The sequence below is a fragment of the Chelonia mydas genome, chromosome 5 (assembly GCF_015237465.2).
Source record: "Chelonia mydas isolate rCheMyd1 chromosome 5, rCheMyd1.pri.v2, whole genome shotgun sequence".
In the NCBI taxonomy this organism is placed as follows: Eukaryota; Metazoa; Chordata; order Testudines; family Cheloniidae; genus Chelonia; species Chelonia mydas.
The window spans coordinates 129,797,883-129,821,391 of NC_051245.2; the positions used below are offsets into that span (position 1 = coordinate 129,797,883).

General features: G+C 43.3%; 1 protein-coding gene across 7 annotated transcripts in view; it reads left to right on the top strand.

The window, feature by feature from the left end:
* FKTN (fukutin) overlaps positions 1 to 19,825 on the top strand; it is a 35,213-nt gene extending 15,388 nt beyond the window's left edge. For 4 of the 7 annotated variants that reach the window (XM_043547552.1, XM_037902340.2, XM_037902342.2 and 1 more), the window contains 7 exons: positions 53 to 256; positions 3,197 to 3,474; positions 6,804 to 6,936; positions 9,055 to 9,184; positions 10,431 to 10,564; positions 11,694 to 11,821; positions 17,377 to 19,825. In XM_043547552.1, coding sequence (XP_043403487.1) covers positions 53 to 256; positions 3,197 to 3,474; positions 6,804 to 6,936; positions 9,055 to 9,184; positions 10,431 to 10,564; positions 11,694 to 11,821; positions 17,377 to 17,590 — 1,221 coding nt within the window. In that variant the 3' untranslated portion in view covers positions 17,591 to 19,825. Of the gene's footprint in view, positions 1 to 52; positions 257 to 3,171; positions 3,475 to 6,803; positions 6,937 to 9,054; positions 9,185 to 10,430; positions 10,565 to 11,693; positions 11,822 to 16,983; positions 17,105 to 17,376 lie in introns of those variants that run through there. The other 3 variants (XM_043547553.1, XM_037902344.2, XM_043547555.1) reach the window with 3 other exon arrangements.
* The last annotated feature ends 3,684 nt before the right edge of the window (positions 19,826 to 23,509 follow it).

Below are 23,509 nucleotides of genomic sequence, written 5' to 3' on the forward strand. Positions count from 1 at the left end.
TTTTACACACTGGTAGGGTGATCTGATTCTTATTTTTTGCTCTTCCAAACAGCACGTGATTAAGAAATTCCTTGGTTTAGTGTCCAGTCACAATGTACCAGTGTATGTCATTGATCCTTTGGTTCTGGGATTAATTCATAAAGACTTTGAACAGCTCAGCAGCTCTTCTGATGGCATGAGCCCAGAATGCAAGTATTTCTGTGTTCCACGGGATTTCACCACGTTTGCACTACTGGATAAAACATGGAAACATGAAGTAAGATTTTCTCCCTTTTCAGTTTTGTCTGCTGTAATGCACCCAGCCATTATAGGATTAATGGTTGAACAGAACATACTTAAAGACTTCCAGGTTTAAAGTTCATGATGTGGAACTGGTCTAAAGGTGGTGGTGTACCTAAATTTTATTTTATTTTATTTTATTTTGAAACCTCTTGAGGTAAAGGGAAGTCATGCAACAGTCTGTTCAAGATGCAAGGCACATGGCAGGGAGGTCCCTAGGAGAGAGTAGCTTCTGCCAACACTCTTTAAGAAAGCTCAGATAAAATGTTTCAATGGCTGTTTCAGTGAATTGAGAATTCATCAGGTAGCCCAAAGATAGTTGGGTCACAGTCCACAACATACATAGACTGAGGTGAGAGGGGACCAACTTTCAGAAGGAAGAGAGGGAGAGATCTGTAAGAAAGGGAGAAGAAAAAGAAATAGAAACTTACGATACATATGGCCATAGTAAATTCTGAGTAGTATCCATTGCAGAGGTAGCAGAGCTGTTAATGTGCATTGATATGATTGTTTCATAATGTACAGCAACCATATATTGATGCATGTTTGGTACCTTGTCATTTACTTTTTATATTATAAGATTTTCATTAAACTGTTTCTGACAGAAAAAGCTGGGGCTTTATGATAAAAAGAAAAGCTAGATGTACAAAATTACTGTATTCTGGAAATGTGTATTATTTGATTAACTAGCACAAGATGTATGAAGATGACTTCAATAAAAATCTAAATAATTTTATTTAAGAAAGGAGAAAAATATGTGAGACAGGCAAATGTAAAATTCTTACTCAAACACAGTGAAAAGTGGTGGCCCATTTTGGGCCTGAGTAAGGAAGGCCAGCTGTATTTCTTTCTTTCTCTTTGCCAGTGCTAATTTTAGCTTACAGAAACTGAGTATAGGGCCATGAGTCAGCACACTATTCTAGATTTCCCTCTTTGATGCCATCTGTAAAAGGGGAGCTTACAGTTCTGGATTTGCTGTTGAAAAGAGCTCTTTAAGTCTTGAGTGATCTTCTTCTTCTCTTTAGTCATCATCTTATTCCGCTCCCTTTGGAATATGTTAAAGCTGATTGGCTTCATGTAACTCATGAAATTTAGGCTAACATTTATGCAGATCATAAAAGGAGGATTTGCAACAGTCAAGTCATGATATAATCAAGGGATAAATAAGGATGTCAGAAGAGCCAGAATTCATCCCTACATTGAACCTGAGAGTGATCCAAAGCTAAAGACAAGGTGATGTGGGAGGAAACAAGTAAATTCAAAGTCAAGGACTTTCTCAAGGTTTCAGCGTTGGATGCAAAGTAAAGGTCCGAGTTAAGGAAAGTAATAGAGACAATGGGAAAAAGAGGACTTTTTACTCTGTAGAAGGACTACAGTCTTCGAAGCATTCGGTTTTAGAGGAAGTTATGATCTCGCTGGGGCGGATATGGTTGAAACAGGCAAAGATAGATGGGAGACAAAAGGGTCAGAGACTGAACGGAGAAAGCTGAAGGATGAAGTGATGATCATGATTTAATCTAGCAGTGAAATTATCTAGTCTCTTCACAAAGCAAAGACTATCTGGAGTCATAAGACGTATCAGAACAAACACATGACAGATGTTAGTCACGTTGGTTAATGCACTTCAGGAAGTCACTTGGATACTACAGTGATGACCATTGTATAACAACCTTTGTAGACTAGATAATGAAGAGAATGAAACACTGAACATTTTGAGATGTTGGTAGTGGATGGAAAGATGTGAAATCTCTACGTGTGTGGTTTGTTTATGTGTGTTTTAATGGCTAAAGAGGTAGGATTCAAACAAGAAGAGAAGAATACCAGGGAGCTGAGTACTTGCATAAGGCATCAGAAAGGGTACAGTGTTGCATAGTAGAATCTGTAAAGTAGCACAGAGGTTGGCCGCTTCAGTGTAAACATTTATAATCATTCCTGTGAAAAATCTGTGCATATATATTTACACAGTGGCAGTTTTCTTCAAACATTTTGTGGGAGTTGGATTTAAGTAAGGGCTTGTCTACATGAACATTTAGTTCTCAGCAAGTTGGGCTGTGACTCTACCCTGCACGAGCCTGCCGTGTGCTGTCAATGTGCACTCTGCTGACGCACATCAACAGTTCGTTAATGTGAATTGATCTTGTCCTTTTTGAAATGGGACTAATCAAAGTGCATTAACGAACTGCTAATGCATGTCAGCAGGATCCACACTGAGGGTGTGCTGCAGACTAGTGCAGGGTAGATTCACACCCCAGCTTGCTGCAAACTAAGGGCTTGTCTACACGTAGAACGTTTTAGTGAAGAAGCTACTCTGCTGTCGGGAGAGCTTCTCCTTTTGACATAGTTCATCCATCTCCGCAAAAGGCGGTAGGTATGTCAACAGGAGAAGCCTTCCTGTCAAAGTAGCGCTGTCTACACTGGGGGTTAGGTCGGTATAACTGCTTCGCTCAGGGGTGTGGATTTTTCACACCTCTGAGTGACGTAGTTATACCAATGTGTGTAGTGTATACCTGGTCTTAAACGTTCAAGCCCTAAGTAGTGGAAGAGGTGTCATATCCCAGTTTCTATTTTATGATTACAGGGCTTTCACCAAAAGAGGGAACTCATCATATGGTTTCATTGTGCGCTACAAAACTGGAAGAAATGGGGACATTTAAAAAAAAAAAAAGCTTAACCTGTTTATTTTGGTATTGCTGTGATTAAGGTAGCTGAAGTGAAAACAAATAGAAAACGAAAATGTGCATAGACAGTTACCATCCTTTTAAGGTTTAGGAGAAATTCTGGAATAGGTAGGGCTTGATTCTGATCTAAGTTGTATGTTGTAAATCAGGAGTCACGTAAGTTCATGAAGAATTGGCCCTTAGTGTTGAAGTCTTGTTTTTGTCCTTTTCACAGAAAGTGTTGTTTCTCTGATGTTTAGGTGAGCTTGTTGAGAGCTGCTGAAAAAATGGGGTTCCAGTGGCTAAAGATACAGAACAAAGACCCCCGTTTGGAAGGGATGGATGACCTCTCTGGGATTGAAATTCCCTTCCACTATATCTTCAAACTGGCAGCTCATGCCATCCACCTGGTGGTCTTTTATGAGAGGAGTGGTAACTATGTCTGGCATGGTCCATTGCGGCTGAAACAAAACATAGACAGAAAGTTTGTGCCTTTTCGAAAGCTACACTTTGGTCACTACCCTGGAGCTTACAACAAGTAAGTTATAAATGGAGGACAACAAGGAGGATTTAAGTCTATTATAGCACGTTAAATACTACCACTTTGTCTTAAAATCAGTAATTCACGGGTCTAAAGAGCAAGTTATGAAATTCATCTCGTGTTCACTAAAATGCAGGTGAATCAAAAGTTTAAGGTGACAGATCCAGTGATATTAATAGTAAAACAAGTATTTTCCCCAATTTACAGATGGAGAAATTGAGACACAGAGAGGTTAAGTGGCTTAACCTGGGCGTGAGAGATCCAGTAATGGGCCAACCCAGCATTGATTTGTGGTAGGATATTTTGATTTCCAAAGAGGTATAGTAGCACATCTTGCCAGCAGATAATTGAATGACTCTGCTTGTCAGCTTATGTCTGAAATATTTTGATGTAAATATATGTCAGGCAAGATGGGGATTGTCATATTAGCAATATCTGATATTAAAGAAGTGTAACCGCAATATCTGATATTAGTAACCTCTTTCCGTACGTTTTGTATTATGCTACAAAGCCAAAACTTGGTCAGAAAACTTCATATGTGACACTCTAAGCATTGAGAAAAGGGGAGACTACATTTGCAGCAAAGGACTGTGTAACAGTACCTAGTGCAGGGGCAAGCAAACTTTTTGGCCTGAGGGCCACATTGGGTTTCCAAATTCTATGGAGGGCCGGTTAGAGGAGGCTGGGCCTCTCTAAACAGCCAGGCGTGGCCCGGCCCCGCCCCCCTCCTCTCCCCCAAGACTCCTGCCCCATCCAACCCCCTGTTCCCTGACTGCCCCCTGGGACCCCTACCCCATTCACCCCTCCCTGTTCCCTGACTGCCCCCGAACCCCTGCCCCTCCAACCCCTCCTCTCATTCCTGACTGCCCCCCCCCGGGGGGACCCCTACCCCATCCAACCACCCCTTCTCCCTGTCCCCTCACCGCCCCTGGAACCCCTGCTCCTGACTGCCCCCCGCCGCCCCATCCAACTCCCACTCTCCTTCTTGACTGCCCCCAGGACCCATGCCCACATTCAACCCCCCTATTCCCCGCCATCTGACCACCCTGACCCGTATCCACACCCCCACCCCCTGACCACCACTCCAAACTCCCCTGCCCTCTATCCAACCCCTGCGGCCCCTTACCGCATTGCCTGGAGCACCGGTGGCTGACGGCGCTACAGCCGCGCCGTCCAGAGCACCAGCACAGGCAGCCACGCCGCCCAGCCACGCCACCACGCAGCACAGAGCATCGGGTCAGGCCGTGGCTCTGCAGCTGTGCTGCCCGGCAAGAGCTTGCAGCCCCACCGCCCGGAGCATTGCACCAGCGGTGCAGTGAGCTGAGGCTGTGGGATAGGGGGGACAGCAGGGGCTCAGGGGCCGGGCAGGAGGGTCCTGTGGGCTGGACGTGGCTCACGGACCGTAGTTTGCCCACCTCTGACCTAGTGACTAAAGTGGAAGGATATTGAAGAGAGACCTCTTTTATGCCAGCATAGCTGGGTCAGAAATGCATTTGAACCCATTGCGTCAAACCCCTCCCCCATATTGGTGCATGTAAATAAGGGAACCCATATTTATGCACAACTGTGGGGTTTTGCTGGTGCAGTAGATTTAGGTCCACTTATTTAGTTGCTTATATATGGACTTTTGAAAACCAGTGGTTTTGCAGGCCTGCTTACCTCAGAAATGACCAACTGGAATTTTACCAAAAGCTTCCCACCAAAAATAAAATTTTGAATGAATCAAGCAGTTTCAGCCAGAATAGGAATAGTAACGTATTATCTGCTTCTGCACCATTGAAAGCAATGGGAGTGTTGCTATTTACTTAAATGGAACCGGGATCAAGCCTATAGTGCTTTTATATTCAATGCATTTCACAAATATTAATCCTCACAACACCCCATCAGGTAGGAAGTACTTGTATTCTCACTGTACAGATTGGGAAGTTGAAGCAGCCAGGTTAAGTGAATTGCCTTGGTAGATGTGCAAAGTCTGTGTCAGATCTGGGATAAATTGTTTGTCCCCAGTCTTGTGCTTAAACTGTGCTTCTCTTCCATTTTTAAAGTTACTGTAAGTGACTGAAATAGGAACTTGACATGAAAGTGCCTCTGCTAAAATTGGTCAAAAACAGGTGGCCTGGCTCTGAACTTCCCCAGATTTCCAGGGTGATCAGATCTGGAGTTTGAGGGTGGGTTTTGAGAGAGAATTGACTTCACATTTGCTGTACTGTGACTTTATTTATTTTTTTCATTATAGGGGCCTGATTCTTTCATTCACTTCAGTAAACATGGTAAAATAGTAGTGTCAGAAATAATTAGAATAAGGTTATAATAAGGGAAGGTTAAAAAGAGGAGGGTGGGAGTCCACAGAGAGTAACATCTGTGGGACAGGCCTTTGGGAAACTGATAAAGAGCTCAGCAATGGTTGACTGGAACTCTTGTAACTTGATTCTTTGCGTCTCAATTTCTCTTTCTATCTTTCCTTTTATTTTTGCCTTCCCTGAGCAATGTGTACTTTTGTATTGTAAGTCTTCTAAGCCACAAGTAGGCTGCTTTCACTTATGCAGTGTTTCAGTAGCATATGAAAAATGGCAAATCTACGCACTTGCTGCAATCTTGGAGAAGCAAGATGCATACAGCCTGACTGTGAGAATAATATTCTTGCAGTCTACTTGAAATTGTCACAACAACCAGAACAGAACAAACACTTGTAGTTTAAAAAAAAAAAAAAGGAAAACACATTGATTTATTTTTGCTAAGAATTACTGAGTTACTAAATGTCCCCTCTATACCTAGGACTCTTGTATTTATTATATGCATAAACATTTAAAATCCAGGACATTAACTATCAAATGTCATTCAACATTTCAGTTGTCTTGAAGGCCTAAACTATTGTTAAATTATTAATATGAGCCAAGACTTTCAAAATAGGGGCTAATATTAGACTCCTAAATCCATATTTAGGCAACTGAATAAATGGCCTCGTTTTTCAAATGCTCTGAAAAAACAGCAGCTCCCAGTTAACTCAGTGTGAGCTGCTGGGTATTTGGCACATTTGAAAAATAAGGTGATTTATTCAGTTGTCTAAATATGGATTTAGGAGTCTAATATTAGCTCCTATTTTGAAAATCTTTGCCTAGGAGAGTAGCTTGTAGATTTTGTTGCACCCAAGAGGTTCTGGTTTTGTGTAATCAGATGTAATACATTTGGATATAGGTAGCAACTGCTCAAGTGCTCAACATGTTTTAGATCTTTATAACCTGGGCCAGAGATAGGAGGTGGCATTTGATTAGTCACGGATGATGCATTCTTGGCCAGGATAATATAATGTCTTTCTTTCACTGCAGGCCAGAAGTACTACAACTTTCCATTGATGACTTAAAAGTTCAGATTCCAAAAAATCTGTCCCAATTTCTAGAGGAGATGTCACACTCTAGGTTTCTTGAATGTAGGTACAGAGAAGCTCGGGCTTTCTTTCAGGTGAGTGGTAGTCAGGAAATGTAAAGTAGATTTCCACTCATACACCCCCATCCTGCAAAAACGTAGGTATGTGTTTGACTTGAATGGGTCTACTCATAGGCTTAAAATTAAACTCTTGCATAAGTGCAGCATGGTGGCTTTCGTTCTCACAAAGTAAAGAAACTAATTTTTTTTAAAAATTGAGCGTATAACTAGAACTTTTTTCTGTGAATAACTAAAGTTGTTTCATCTGTTTGGTTCTATTCTGGGTGCATTTGTCTCTGCATTTGAAATCATATGGAGAATAGATAAATGATAATATATAAATTTGCACACACTTTAAGACCCCTCTTCTCTGTCAGAGTTGTATAAAATATCCGTAGTGTAAACGAGAGTCCCAATTTTCTGGTAATTTTTTGATTTTGGTCACAGTAGGATTGACCATGCATTACAGCACATTTGTGGTATTATGCTTAAATTTGAAAGTATATTCATTCAAAATCCCCTTTTTCAGGGGTTTGTAACTTTTGAAGTGATTGATTGGGCTGAATCTTTTTAAAGCTTGTTCAGAGCAAAGAAAAAAAAAGTTTTGTTTTGGAAAGTTGGTACCAGAGTTATCTGGGATAGAGACCTTTTGTTGTATGTTGTATGCTTTCGTGAGCTACAGCTCACTTCATAAAGCTTATGCTCAAATAAATTGGTTAGTCTCTAAGGTGCCACAAGTACTCCTTTTCTTTTTGCAAATACAGACTAACACGGCTGTTACTCTGAAACCAGCATTTACATATTTTGTTTCTTTAATATATACATTCATCTTTTTGGTTTTGGTGTGGATCATTCCAGTAGTATGTTAATACTGACTTTTACATTTTATCAGTTTGGAAAAGATAACAAAGAGGATGGTTTATTACAGGGGTTCTCAACCTTTTTCTATCTGAGGGCCCCCCCTCGACATGCTATAAAAACTCCATGGCCCCTCGGGGGTGGAGGGGCTTCGGGGAGGGGCCTTGGGTATAGGCATATTTTTACTTCTGTTTGGGGGCGGGGGAGAAGGGGCCAGCAGTGCTTGAACCACCTCTGCATGGTGGGGTCCAGGGAGGGAGTGCCACCTCCATCCCTTGACTCACCTCAGTAGGCCACCCAGCCTGTCTGGGTTGGGGGGCAGGTGCAACCCAAAATTATAACTCAAAGTTGGGGGGCTTAGCTCAAAAAGTTTGAAAACAGCTTAGCGTCCAGGGATGGGGTAGCTAGGGGCTGTGTGCACACAGGGTGGCTGTGGGTAGAGGGAGGGGGCGGCTAGGGGCTGTGTGCAGACAGGAGTAGCTTAGATGCAGGGATGGGGATAGCTGAGTCTGTGTGCAGGCAGGAGATAGCTCAGGATGCAGGGAGAGGGGTGCTAGGGGCTGTGTGCTGGGAGGACTCCCCTGCAGTCCCTGTTCCACAAGGGGTCAGCCAGCCACAGAGCTGGGTCTCTCCACCTTGGGGGACTCTTACCGGTTGCCTCTGCTGGAGCAAATCGCTGAGGAGCAGCTTCAACTTGGGGCACCAGCAGGAGAGGAAGGAACGCTGCTGCTGCCTACTACATGGCGCTTGCCAGAGCAGCAGCTGCCCCGCACTGCCCAGCTCCAGCTTCCACCTGCAACGTGGCCAAGGGGCAGGGAGAGGAGATGTGGGGGGGGAGGTGCAGAGCTGCCCCTGAGACTGTCATAATCTAGTGCTGCAGTTTGGGGTGTATGGAGGGTGGGGGAATGCCCTCCATGTCCCCAACTCTGCTTCTGCCTCACAGGGAGCATCAGGGCTCTAGGCTTCAGTCCGTCTTCCGCCCCATGTGGCGCCCCAGGAATCAGGGCTTTAGTTGCGTGGCCCCATGGCCCCCTTGAAAGGGCTCACGGACCCCCAGGGGGCCACGAACCCCCGGCTGAGAACCGCTGGTTTCTTGTATAGGCATTTAAATTTTACTTTTCTCATTTCACCATTTGTATTGCCAAACAGCCACAAGATGGCGATGTGGACAGTGTCCAGAGACTAATCAAAGTCTTGAAAAAAATTGCCTTTTTTTTTTTTTTCTTTAACTAAGAACATTTTCAAAATTAAGGTGCATTTATGTCTGAAAGTAGTTTAATTTCCTTATCCCTTTAGCTGTACCCTGATGATGCCTCTCTTGATGCAGTGGAGTTTAGGAGAAAAGCAAAAGCATTGCTGCATCTGGCTGCCCTGACATTAAATAACTTAGGGGTGAGGTTCTGGCTGAGCAGTGGAACGTGCCTTGGTAAAGTATTTGAGCTTATATCGTATTGCTTTTCAAACCCATTGAAGCCCCTTTCGAAATCTGAAACAATTAATCCTGTTTAGTTCCAGTGCTGGTGGCTGAGATTGACAGCTGAATGCTTCAGGTTAGTAGGTGGTATCTGATAGGTGTGTGAAGCAGGAGTCCAGTGCATTAGCACAGTTAAAATAACTTCACTACTAAGTCAAAATGAGGAATTCACAAATTACAATAAAATAAAGCAGTATTTGTTTTATTTCCAAGATCCCTTTCAGAAGCCACTTGGAGCCCAGCCATTTGAGATGCTGGGCATGCTTCATATGAAATGTTGAGCGTTTCCATTTAAGTCAGTAGTATGTCAGTACATTGATCACCTCTCAGGAAACTCTCAGCAACTTGCAGGACCAGGTCACTAATAATAATTTGTAAAGGTACTTGAAAGAAAATGCAGAGGAATCTTACTTCTCAGTTATCTTTTATTTTAGATGCAGATTTTCCTCCATCCCACACAAACTTGGTGTTTAATGTGATAAATTATTTATAAAACTTCAGTAGGGGGGGACCATATGGTAACCTATTGACTGTATCAAGGTTGAAAGCAATATCTCAAATTCATTATTGGTGAAAGAGAATGTTAAATTCCAAAGTATATTATAGCCATAGATTTAATAATTCTTGTTAGCATTTCATTAAATGTTAGGGTTTATTTTTGCCTTTAAATGGAGTATTATTATAGTGATGTGCAGTTCCCTATGATGTGGCTTAAACAAAAAGGGGGAGGGGGGAAGCATGTCTGGTTTCTAGTCTCACCATTTCCCAACAGCAGTGGGTAGGCAGTTTACATCCCAGAAATACCTAGTATTTGAAATGAAGTAATCCATTTTTTAAAATAGAATTGTGACTCCATAAATATTAGATTAAACCTGGCATAAAGGGCTCAGATCAGGAATGGTTTTCTTTTAAAAATGTAAGTTAGAAAACATACCTTTAGGAGAGATTGAGGGGTCGTTATTTAAGTGGTGATAGGGCCCCTTCACAGTCCTAGCTTTTCCAGGGGAGACAGCTGGGCCACAAGTGGAGTAGCTCCCTATGCTCCTCCTCTTCCAATCCAGGTGTCTCTGTAGGGGGCAGCTGAGTGGCTTCCCTCAAAGATGTCTCAGCTAGTGGCACATGAAACTTCATTCTTACTTTGTTTCAGCTCTAGCTGTGTATTCACCATGTCTCTGATTTCATTTTTTCTCCATTTTAGGCTGGTATAGACAGTGCAATATTATTCCTTATAGCAAAGATGTGGATTTGGGGGTCTTCATACAAGACTATAGATCTGATATTATTCCAGCATTTCAGAAGGCAGGACTATCACTGAAGCACAAGTTCGGCAAGGTTAGTAGGTAACAAATCTGAACTGTGAACTTAACTTTCATTATAACATTTTTCTCAAGGTTCTGGTTGTCTGAAGGTGTTTAAAAACAGTTTTCATAAGAGAGGATCTCATAAGCCTTGATCCTGCAAATGTTTGTGCACATTTAATTTATCCATGTGTAAACTTATTGACTTCATGCACTTTCTGGCTAGGGAAACACCTTTCATAATGGAATCCTGATCCTGCCTCTGAATTCTATTCTGTATATACTGTTATATTAAAGGGGTTTCTAATTGTGTGTTAGTGTCACTAGAGAACTTTAAATAAGAAGGTGGATTGTGTTGTTGCTATTGATTTGGCCTGCTTATAGGGGTGTCATTCTGCATAGACTAGTGCTTACAGCCGGCAGGGGCTGGAAGGACTGCAAGGGAAGTGCCTCAGGGTGCCCATCAGAAAGCCCCAGATGGTTCAAGAAACAGCATTGTTAGACTCCAAAAAGTCAGTGGCTACAGTGCAGGGTCACAAGGGTGGAGTGAAGAGACAAAATCACAGGTCTTGGACAGAGATGCGGAAGACCTTCAAGTTTAAAAAAAACATTGTTAATTAAATGTAATTATAAGTGTTTAATCAGGGGCTATATACAACCCCTATGCCAGCGTGTGATCTCACAAACAATCTTAGTTTAGCTTGGATCCAGGAGATTCATCATTAACTGGTGCTAATGGACTTATGAAACTAAAAGGAAGGAACGTTAAAAAGTAATTCATTGAGGTTATTCTGCTCTTTTATGTGAGAATCCATCTCCTTCTCAAATTGAAGACAGTTTTGCATTTTGAGTTCTAATAAAATACTCCTGCTGTGAGATCTGGCTAAAGAAATGTGGTTACACTTGCATTGTTGCAAATCTGTATACAGGATAGAGCTATGGAAACTGGTCTTCTGTGGTCTTAGAGAGGGCTTGTTAAAGGTGACCAGATTCTTTTTATCTTTTTACCCTTCATGTGTTCCCCACTGAGGGGGACACCCGAGATTGTAACAAGGCAATTACTCCCCTGTAACATGTCAGCACAAATAAATCACAGGCAACCTCTTACTGTTTTTTTCCTGATTGTATTATGAGTATATGAGGTGTATTTGACTGTCTCACAGGTAGAAGACAGCTTGGAACTATCCTTTCAGGGAGAAGATGGTGTGAAACTTGATATTTTTTTCTTCTATGAAGACGATGACCACATATGGAATGGAGGAACTCAAGCCAAATCGGGCAAGAAATTTAAGTATGAATTCATTTCAAATCTATAGAAGGGAAAACTAGTTGAACAAGTTGTTACCGCATTAGATGCTGTTATTAAATACTCTAAGGTGCCACAAGTACTCCTTTTCTTTTTGCGAATACAGACTAACACGGCTGCTACTCTGAAAAGTGACATTTAAGTGTCTCGTCAAATTGGTGTTATATTCAGCATTGTCAGCAGGCCCTTTGAAAATCTGCAGTAGCCTTGGAATCTAATCGTTAAACAGATGTCATCTGGACTAAGACCAGCACTAGTTTAATAAAAATGGAAAAGGGGAATCAAGCCTACCATTTTTTTCTTTCAAGTGCTTGTTTTTATTTATTTTGTAGCACTGAGGGTTCAGTCATCTATCTGTGTGATTAGAGATTATGGCACGGGGGCTCACATGTCCCTTGCAAAATAACCCAACTCATTGAGATTCTGCTGTAATGGTCCACAACAGTACATTTCACAATAGCATTTCTGCAGTGATATGAGTCCTTACTATCAAATGCCTTTGATGTTTTTTAAAGTATGTTCCTGTTATGAAAGTGGCTTAGGAAACATGGAACCCCATTTACAGCATCTTGCTCTTTTCTCTATCAAATATGCAGGTAAATGTAGATTTAAGCATGCAGGTTAAGTTCATGGAGGATAGGTCCATCAATAGCGGTTAGCGAGGAGGGTCAGGGAGGCAACCCATTGCTCTGGGTATCCCTAAACCTCTGACTGCCAGAAGCCAGGACTGAATGACATGGGATGGATGACTCAATAATTGCCATGTTCTGTTCATTCCCTCTGAAGCATATGGTGGTGGCCACTGTCGGGAACAGGATACTGGGCTAGATGGATCATTGGGTCTGACCCAGTATGGTCATTCTTATATAAACAGTCAGCCGCGCAAACTCAGCCTGGGTTCTGAGAGTTAGACTGGGTTCTTTCCATCTGATACCTCATCTCCAGTGATAAAGGTTGTGCGGGCCAAAAGTTGTGCTGTACCTATGTTGTGACATCCAGTTCCTTGTCAAAAGAGCTGATATTCTCTTCCAAAATTATATAAGTGCACCAGTCATTAGGAGCATGAAAGCAGTGTTTTTTCTCCCTGCACAAGGCAGAATGCCTCCCATGTGTGAGAATGGATGTTGGCTTTGAATTCATGCTCCAGTGTTGTGCCCAAGGTGCTGCACTCTTGGATATGGTACAGATGTTCCAGCTTTCACAGATGAAGACAAAAATATGATTGTTCTAATCCTTTTTAAGCAGTATTGGAGAGAGGCTGGTGTGGAAGTTTGGTCTGTGATAGGTGTGGTTAGAAAGTAGTCAGTATAATGAAAACGTTAAATCCTAAAGAGGTGCTTTCTAGGTATAGTAAACTATATCTAATATATACCAAAAAGAGGCATGGAAATTAGTCCTCTTGATCAGTAACAGAATGTACCTGTTTAGAATGTCTTAACCTAGCTTCCATTGTATTAAATACCTTCTCAAAAGGAGAGATACGAGGGGAGATTTTTTTTATTTTTATTTTATTTTATTTTATTTATTTATTTGCCATTAAACCTTAATATTAACTACTCTTGACTTTAAAGGCTGTGATACCCACCACCATTAGGTGCTTTCCCTTTGTTCTTTCAAAATGATTGTGAAACGTGGGAGGAAATGGGGTTGGTCAACCAAGACAGAAGTTATTCTGTTTAAGTCATGCTAGAATCTAATTCTTCAGCTTGGAGTGAATTTCTAAGACTTGTTATCACCTTAAAAACAGAGCTGTACAAGGCTGCGGATGGGAGAGCTTCTAAACATCAAAGTGAAAACTATAGAGTTTAGAAGCTATAGAGTTACTGCTGCAGAAATTAGAAGCTCTATCATAAGTACATACAGAGCTCGCATTTAACTTTTTATTTTGTTTTATCTCTAAGTGACCTTGACTAGGTCTGAGCCCCTGGAACTGTATGGTCATACAATAAATCATCTCTGAATTGACTGTTCTTCAAGAATAAGTGGTGGTGATACAGTCAAACCTCAGAGTTATGGACACCTTGGGAATGGAGGTTGTCTGTAACTCTGAAATGTTCGTAACTCTGAACAAAGCGCAGTTTGGGCTCCAAATCCAACAGCTGACACTCCAAGCAGCAGCTGAGCTCCCTACTCAGCCCTGGCATGAGTTTGCAAGCTTGGCCCCTGCAGCCAGGGGCATGTGTGTCTGTGTGAGAGAGAAAACAGCATGTCCCCCCTCCCAGCTGGGGGTGGGGGTAAAAACAGCTCATCTCCCTCCTGGCAGGGAGGGGAAAAAGCTGTGTGGACCCCAGCCCTGCTCCTGCTCTGCTGGCTCCAGCTGCCTTAGTCTGGCAACCCTAGCATCTTGCTGTAAGTGGCTGCCCTGCTGGTGGGGATGGGGTGGGGATAGGCAGCCCAGATGTGCCTACCTTTAAGATGCAATACAGGCACAGTACAGTACTTGCTTTTTTTTTTTTTTTTTTCCCCCTTTCTCTCTGCTGCTGCCTGATTGGTTACTTCCGGTTTCACAAGGTGTCCAGTCCAGAACTCTGGTGTTCATATCTTTGAGGTTCTACTGTACCAGAATTTCTATGGTTGGGAGTGAATGCTGCAGAATTTAGAAGCTCTGAAGTTACTGTGGTATAGCAACAACTTAATATTTCACGGTAGAAACAATAAGATACATTAGATTTAAATCAACCAACTGAACAAACAAATCACATTGGGAAATTAACAAAAAACTTAGCATTAGGGTAAATAATATTAGTATAGGAACACTATGAATTTCCTCATTTTCAAACATTAATTTAGTAAAATTTTATTGGAACAATTGTAGTTGTATAATTATTTACAACTATAAGTATTTTAACAATGTTTTTGCCTCTGAATTATAAGGACAGTGCAGCTGGTTGAGCAGCGGTGACTTTTATACTGGCATTTGAGAGACTCTTAATTTGACAGGTTTCAGAGTAGCAGCCCTGTTAGTCTGTATTCGCAAAAAGAAAAGGAGTGCTTGTGGCACCTTAGAGACTAACCAATTTATTTGAGCATAAGCTTTCCTGAGCTACAGCTCACTTCATCGGATGCATTTAGTGGAAAATACAGTGGGGAGATTTATATACATAGAGAACATGAAACAATGGGTGTTACCATACACACTGTAACCAGAGTGATCACTTAAGGATCACTTAATTTGACAGTCAGCATAGGAGTGTTGTGCCTTAACTAGTGTGTGCTAAGGCTTGTTGCAGACTTCTGTTAGGGAACTGGTATGATCAAATAGTGTCATTTTTACCACACAGAGTAAATGCCCAGTGTAGAATGCTCACCAGTTATTTACATCATACTAGAAGTGATCTTGATGCTTTACAGTCATGAATAAAAGCAGGGTCCCTACTCCAAGAAATGCATAATTTGAATAGCCAAAATATAGATTAAGGATATGGGAAAGGAAAGCAAAGTATCTGAGCAGTTATGTTTGGCACATGTTGTTCTAATTTTTTAGAATTGTAGCTATTTTTCATGTAGTCATATTTTGTTCTTGGGGAGCTGGTTTCCTAACTTCCACAAGAGATGCCTTGAATAGACAGTTTTGTGAGTATGGCCCCAATCGTGCAAACACATATATTGTGATTAACTTTATGCACATGATACTCCTGGAGGAATTCTGCACCAAAAAATTAAACATTCTGCGCACGCTATTTTAAAATTCTGAAAGATTCTGCATATTTTATTTGTCAAAATAACACAATATAATCACACCAGTTTCAATTATTTTGGTAAATTATTTCAAAATACCTATCAGCAAGTATGTCTGTAACAATATAGAAAACAAAAAGATCAGAAAATGTTTTTTTGACAAATAGATTCCTTACTAGGCATATTAATACAGAACTCTTGAGTAATAATTCATTGAAACTACAGAACCATATTTTCTGCACCCCTCAGAAGCAGTGCAAAGGTTTAGAGGAGTCAGTGTGGGAGAGGGAAGTAATTGCTGGGAAGGAGCCTGGGTATGAACTTGAAGGGTTGTTGGGTGTGGGTGGGAAAAATATGGAACAGGTATTTTGGGGGGGTGGGGAAGGATTGTTAGGGAGCATCTCCTCATGCAGACCCTTGCTGACCCCTAGCCTCTCCCATTCAGTGAGGCACATCTGTGCCTGTCCCCATGTGTCTCTGTGGCCTCCATTCAGCCACCCTCCTGTCCTCATGTTGGCTTACACCCTTCTCCTATCCCAGTGTGTCTCTGAACCCCTCAACCAGCCCCCTTCCCTCATTTCCATGTGTCTCTGTGCCCCACTTAGCCATAACCCTTCCCCCTTGTAGCTCTGCACCCCCTCCCTCTCTGCCAATGTGGCCCTGCACCTCCCTCCCCCCCGTGGCCCTGCGCCTCTACTCCCATTCAGCCCCTGGCCCAGTCTGTCCTCCCCCACTAGCCTTTATGGGCCCCTGTCTGATCCCCAGCAGCCCCATGCTGTCTGTCTCCCCATATCCCCTGTCTCCTGACCTGGCCCAACAGGTGCTCTGAAGAAGGCACTGCAGGCTCTTTCTCTTCCCTATCCTAGCTGGGAGCAGCTGCTGTGTTTTGATGCTACAGCGCCCTCTGGTGGGCAAAAGGTGGAACTGTAGCAACTCTTCAGCAGACGCTTTTTTCTGCAAAAAAATTAAAATAAAATATGCGCGGCACATGTGCTGTTTCTGGGGCTGCTTGACTACTATTTGTCCAGGTCAGCTTGTAGGGTTACAGTCTAACCCGAAGTAACTTAATCATAGAATATCAGGGTTGGAAGGGACCTCAGGAGGTCATCTAGTCCAACCCCCTGCTTAAAGCAGGACCAATCCCCAATTTTTGCCCCAGATCCCTAAATGGCCCCCTCAAGGATTGAACTCACAACCCTGGGTTTAGCAGGCCAATGCTCAAACCACTGAGCTATCCCTCCCCTCCTCCCTTGTCCTGGGTTTGCATCACAAGTCAGTGACAAAGTTGGAAGTAGATCCTAGGCTCCGTGGTCTGTATCTTCTCCATTGGATCACCTGGGCATTGCTGGTATGTCTCATTCTACCACAGGTGTGAAAAGAGGGAGGGGCATTCTGCATAGGTCTGGCAACTCGTATTACTTCAGTGCCCCATGGCAGGTTTGGTTTTCTTTGTGATTTTTATTTTTAAGGGCATTGCATCTGCAGAGAAGCAATCAGGGAGAGCATATTGAGCATGTAGCCATAATAAAACTCCAGCTTCAAAGCACTTGACAACCATTAACTAGTTAATCCTCACAACATCTCTGTAAGGTAAATAAGTCAATATTATCCCTATTTCACAGATAGGAAACAGAAGTGGGGAGGTTAAGTGACTTGCCCAAAATCATGCAGCCATTTGTGGGCAGGGAAGGAATTGAAATGAAGATGTCCCTGACTCTGTCTTATGCTCTGGCCACAATACACAATCTGTACTCCTTCATAATTTTAAAAATCAAATGTTGTAGTGGCTTTCAAGGTTTTGTTTACTGAATATCATACCTATATTTGAGTCTTAACTATTGTGTTCTCTTATTGTAACATAGGTACCTGTTTCCTAAGTTTACACTGTGTTGGACTGAGTTTGTAGAACTCAAGGTACATGTGCCTTGTGAAACCCTCCAATATGTCGAAGCCAACTATGGCAAGGACTGGAAGGTACCTGTGAAGATGTGGGACTGGAAAAGCTCTCCATCCAATGTGCAGTCCAATGGGATGTGGCCTGTTGATGAATGGGATGATGTCATTCAAGTCTACTGATCACATGGATGTAACCAGGATTTGTTTGGTACCACTGGACCTATCCATGCTTAATTTCCCTAACCCCAAGATGTTGAGATCAGTTTTCATCCACTTCCTAAGGAGATCTTGAATCTTTTTTGGCATAATAGGTGGTGTGTGTACTACTCACGACACTTACATCTGGCATTCTCTGTGACAGCTAAAGGAAGAGAATGAAGGTAGTATGTGTGAACTGAGAAGACTATCTGAGAGGAAAGGTACAAAAGGAGTGTAAGAAAGATTGAAGTGGGGATATAGGTAGGAAAAATTAAACTTGAACCCAGACCAAATGGCTCAGTATGCTTTGTCTTGTGGGGGGAAGGATGTCATTTGCTTAGACATTCAGCACTGAAATACTAGAGTGGTGGGCACCATAGAAATACCTTACATAAATAGATAGATGCATTGATCTAAAGCATCCCCCAGTGGTTGTGGCAGTCAGTCTGACTTCAGAGGTCACTGGAATGTTGTCCAGTTACTCAGAGCAGGAGTCACTGCTTTGTGAAGGGGCACAGCTAAGATAGGGATACAAAGGCAGCCCTGGATGAAAAGGTAGGGTAAGACACTGAAGAGTCCTATCCACATCAGAGGAGGTGTGGGCTTTCCTAATATGCCCTTGGGAAACCCTGAACTTGGGGCTCAGTTAAAAGTAGAGACGTTTTCTATTAACCACTTTATGTAAATATGTCAGGGAATGCTATCCACGCTTTGTATTTTTAACATGGAGCCATATGCTACAGGGGGACACTTTGTATAAAAGGAGAGTCCAGAATTCTGATCTTTGATGCTCTAAACCATGGGTCTCAAGTAACCTGGGAGTTGTAAACAGATTTTATAGGGTCATAATCACCCTCCCTTTTTTTAGAGTTAGATAGGAGCAGAGTCCTGAAACTTCTTTATTGTTGTAACCTGGGGTCATGATATGGACGAGGTTGAGAATCACTACCCTCATCTTTTAAGTGTAAACCCCAGGCTGTTAATTTGTATACAACTGCCAACTCCTTCCTCAGATTTACAGTAGTGTAATCTAAAGGCTACTGCTGGTGTGTCACTGGATATAAAAATCTCTCAACTGTATCTCCTTTCATTACTACTTGCATTGTTGGTCAGTACAGTAAACTTTCTTGTTTTTTGTTTTGGGGAGGGATTGCTGAATAATAGCTTCTGTTTGAATCTGTGCTTGGATCCGTTTAGCGAGATGGATCTAGAGTATTCCCAAAGTGAAGTCAGTGAAGCTAAATGACCCTGATTTGTTCAGCTCCTTCTCAGTGGGCAAGTCGAGCTTTGGGGTTGTTAATGAAATATGAATACCACATGTACTGGCACTAACCCTGGAGCACTCATGGTGCCAATGTCAAGTAGTTAAGCAATTTGATGCTTTCATATCTGTGTATAATAAGGCTGTACTCCAGATTTCTTTCCTTGAGTATGACGGTTATCTACAAGTCACGGCTTTTTTGTCAGTTACTGGCTACAGATAGGACAAATCTTAGTTTTGTATTTAGTTGATACAAATACCTGAAAAATTGAGTATTTATGTATCCAAGTTAATACAGTTTTGAATAGCTAACACAGCTGCATCTGAGTGACTGTTTTACTGCTGTACCATTCCAGGTGCACTCTGGGGCTTCCCTGGTATTTACAGAGTGCACGACACACTTTATTCCTGCCAACCCTCCTAATTCCAGAACTCTCCTGCCACTGAATACTGCAGTAAATAATTCAGAATTTGTCTAGTACTTTAAAAAATGGATTTGTCACATCCTTAATTACTACTGGCTTTTTAAACGCTGCAAAAACGTCAGTATTTTTTGCCAAATTGGGGAGGGGAAGAGGTTAAATCCTAGTAATGTTTTTCCTTGATGAGGTGAAGCACTGAGTCTGTGAAGGGATGAGTTTTCAGGTGGTACTTCTTGCATTCTTTTTTGTTGTTGTTACATATGGCCTAAAGCTAATCTCCTTTTGATGGCTGTATTATTCAGAGCTCTGTGTTATGCAGCACTATGTTATTAAATACGGTACAGTTGCTCTCTGTTTTTACAATGTGATAGAGCTTTGGAATGGAAAGATAAGACAGTGTCAGGATAGAAAATGTGCAATCCTGTCACAAGTTTGTGATTTTATATTTGTAAATGGAAAGGCTAGAAGCAAAAACAAAAATACTCATCCCCTAAGCAGAAGAGAATGTTTTAAATATCTGACTACAATACTGTATATGTGTGTGTGTTTAACTGATTGTCCAGGCTGTTAAAATACATTTCTTCTGAAGAGAAAAAGATATTCTTTAACACTGACTAAGGCCCTGTCTACACTACCACTTATGTTGACAAAACTTGTGTCACTCAGGGTGTGAAAAAACCACCCCCAGGAGCAACATAAGTTTCACTGGCCTAAGTGGTAGTGTGAATGTTGCTATTCGGTGGAGAGCTTTACCTGATGACATCGCTACTGCCACTCATTGAGGTAGTTTTATTATGTTTCTGGGAGAGCTCTCTTCCATCGGCAGAGAGCAGCTAGGCGAGCGCTCTTAGGCCATGTCTACACTATGAAATTAGGTTGAATTTATAGAATTCGGTTTTGTAGAAAGTGTTTTTATACAGTCAATTGTGTGTGTCCCCACACAAATGCTCTAAGTGCATTTAGTCGGCGGAGTGCATCCATAGTACCGAGGCAACCATCGACTTCTGGAACGTTGCACTGTGGGTAGCTATCCCACAGTTCCCGCAGTCTCTGCCGCCCATTTGAATTCTGGGTAGAAATCCCAATGCCTGATAGGGCAAAAACATTGTCACAGGTGGTTCTGGGTATATATCGTCAGGCCCCCCCTTCCCTCCATGAAAGCAACGGCCGACAATCGTTTCGTGCCTTTTTTCCTGGGTTACCCGTGCAGACGCCATACCATGGCAAGCACGGAGCCCGCTCAGCTCACAGTAACCGTATGTCTCCTGGGTGCTGGCAGACGCGGTACTGCATTGCTACACAGCAGCCGCTCATTGCCTTTTGGCTGCAGACAGTGCAGTATGACTGGTAGCCATCATCGCCGTACTCCAGGGTGCTCTTTTAGCTGACCTTGGTGAGGTCGTCAGGGGCACCTGGGCAAACATGGGAGTGTCTCAGCCAGGTCATTTCCCTTTTAAGTTTCGTCTCATGGGGATTCAGTCCTGCTGGCAGTCCTACTGCACCGTCTTCTAATGAGCAGCCAGGAGACGACGATGGCCAGCAGTCATACTGCACCATCTTCTGCCGAGCACCCAGGACAGGACGATGGCCAGCAGTCGTACTGCACCATCTGCTGCCGGCAAGATGTATAAAGACAGATGAAGTGGATCAAAAGAAGAAATAGACCAGATTTGTTTTGTATTCATTTTCTCCTTCCTCCCTGAAATCAACGGCTTGCTAAACCCAGGATTTTGAGTTCTATCCTTGAGGGAGCCATTCTGTTTCTCCTTGATGCAAAGCCACCCCCTTTGTTGATTTTAATTCCCGTAAGCCATGTTGTCAGTCTCCCCTCCCTCCGTCAGAGCAACGGCAGACAGTCATTTCGCGCCCTTTTCCCTGGATTGCCCGAGCAGACGCCATTGCACAGCAAGCATGGAGCCCATTCAGCTCACCGCAGCAGTTATGACCATTGTAAACACCTCGCGCGTTATCGTGCAATTTATGCAGAACCAGCACCTGAGAAATCAGGCGAGGAGGTGACGGCAGCGCGGTGATGAGGACATGAACGCAGAATTCTCTAAAACCGCGGTCCCCAGCAGTTTGGAGATCATGGTGTTACTGGGGCAGGCTCATGCCATGGAACGCCGATTTTGGGCCCAGGAAACAAGCACAGAGTGGTGAGACTGCATAGAGTTGCAGATTTGGGATGATGCCCAGTGGCTCCGAAACTTTCGCATATGTAAGGGCACTTTTATGGAACTTTGTGACTTGCTTTCCCCTGCCCTGAAGCGCAAGAACACCAAGATGAGAGCAGCCCTCACAGTTCACAAGCGAGTAGCAATAGCCCTGTGGAAGCTTGCAACGCCAGACAGCTACCGGTCAGTCGGTAATCAATTTGGAGTGGGCAAATCTACTGTGGGGGTTGCTGTGATGCAAGTAGTCAACTCAATCATTGAGCTGCTGCTATCAAAGGCAGTGACTCTGGGAAACGTGCAGGTCATAGTGGATGGCTTTGCTGCAAAGGGATTCCCTAACTGTGGTGGGGCTATAGACGGAACGCATATCCCTATCTTGGTACCGGACCACCAGGGCAGCCAGTACGTAAACCACAAGGGGTACTTTTCAATGGCGCTGCAAGCACTGGTGGATCACAAGGGATGTTTCACGAACATCGACGTGGGATGGCCGGGAAAGGTTCATGACGCTCGCATCGTCAGGAACTCTGGTCTGTTTAAATGGCTGCAGGAAGGGATTTACTTTCCAGACCAGAGAATAACTGTTGGGGATGTTGAAATGCCTATAGTTATCCTTGGGGACCCAGCATGCCCTGGCTCATGAAGCCGTACACAGGCAGCCTGGACAGTAGTAAGGAGCTGTTCAACTATAGGCTGAGCAAGTGCAGAATGGTGGTAGAATGTGCATTTGGACATTTAGAGGGTCACTGGCGCAGTTTACTGACTCGCTCAGACCTCAGCAAAACCAATATTCGCATTGTTATTGCTGCTTGCTGTGTGCTCCACAATCTCTGTGAGAGTAAGGGGGAGACGATTATGGCAGGGTGGCAGGTTGATGCAAATCGCCTGGCCGCTGAATATGCGCAGCCAGACACTAGGGCAGTTAGAAGAGCACAGCAGGAAGTGCTGCACATCAGAGAAGCTTTGAAAACCAGTTTCATGACTGGCCAGGGTACTGTGTGATACTTCTGTTTGTTTCTTCTTGATGAAAACCCACCCCCTTGGTTGCCTCTAAATTCCCTGTAAGCCCCCCGCCCCCTCCCCTTCGATCACAGCTTGCTTGCAAAGGAAATAAAGTCACTATCGTTTAAAAAACATGTATTCTTTATTAATTGATTATAAAAATAGGGAGATAACTGACAAGGTAGCCCGGGTGGGGTGTGGGAGGAGGGTAGGAGGGAAGGAAAAGGCCACTTCAAAACTTCTTGAATGACAGCCTTCAGTTGCTTGGGCTGTCCATTGGGATGGAGTGGTTGGGTGCCTGGAGCCTCCCCCCGCGTTCTTGGGCGTCTGGGTGAGACGGCTATGGAACTTGGGGAGGAGAGAGGGTGGTTAAACAGGGGCTGCAGCGGCAGTCTGTGATCCTGCTGCAGTTTCTGAACCTCCACCAGACGCCGGAGCATGTCCATTTTATCCCGCAGTAGCTCCGGCGTTGCCTCATGCCTCCTCTGATCTTCCTGCCGCCACCTCCCTATACTCTGCTATTGTGACCCCTCTACACGTTCTGCTGAGCTCTGTGCTGGACGACTGCATGAGCTCAGAGAACATTTCAATGTGCGTGCATTTTTTCCACTGCCTTATCTGAGATAGCCTTTGGGACAGAGGAGGGAAGCTTGAAACATTTGCAGCTGCTGGAGGAAAAAAAAGGAGTGAAGTATTTTAAAGTACATTTTACAGAACAATGGCTATACTCTTTCATGGTGAACAACACTATTCACATTACATAGCACATGTGATTTTGGTATAAGGTCACATTTTGCATCTTATATTGAGTGCCTGCGGCTTTCGTGCTAGAGATCACACACGCAGTGCCGGGCAACAGAATTCGGCTTGCAGGCGGCCACGGTGAGCCATAGTCTTTCGGCTTCTGCAACCTTCATAACAGCAGCGCCCTCCTCTCCCATACCGAGCAAAGCACGTTGAGTTGGCCATTTACTGCTGCGGTTTTCCTGTTAACGTGCAGCAGCAGAAACCAAACTAAACCCCCGCACCCCCCATCCAATTC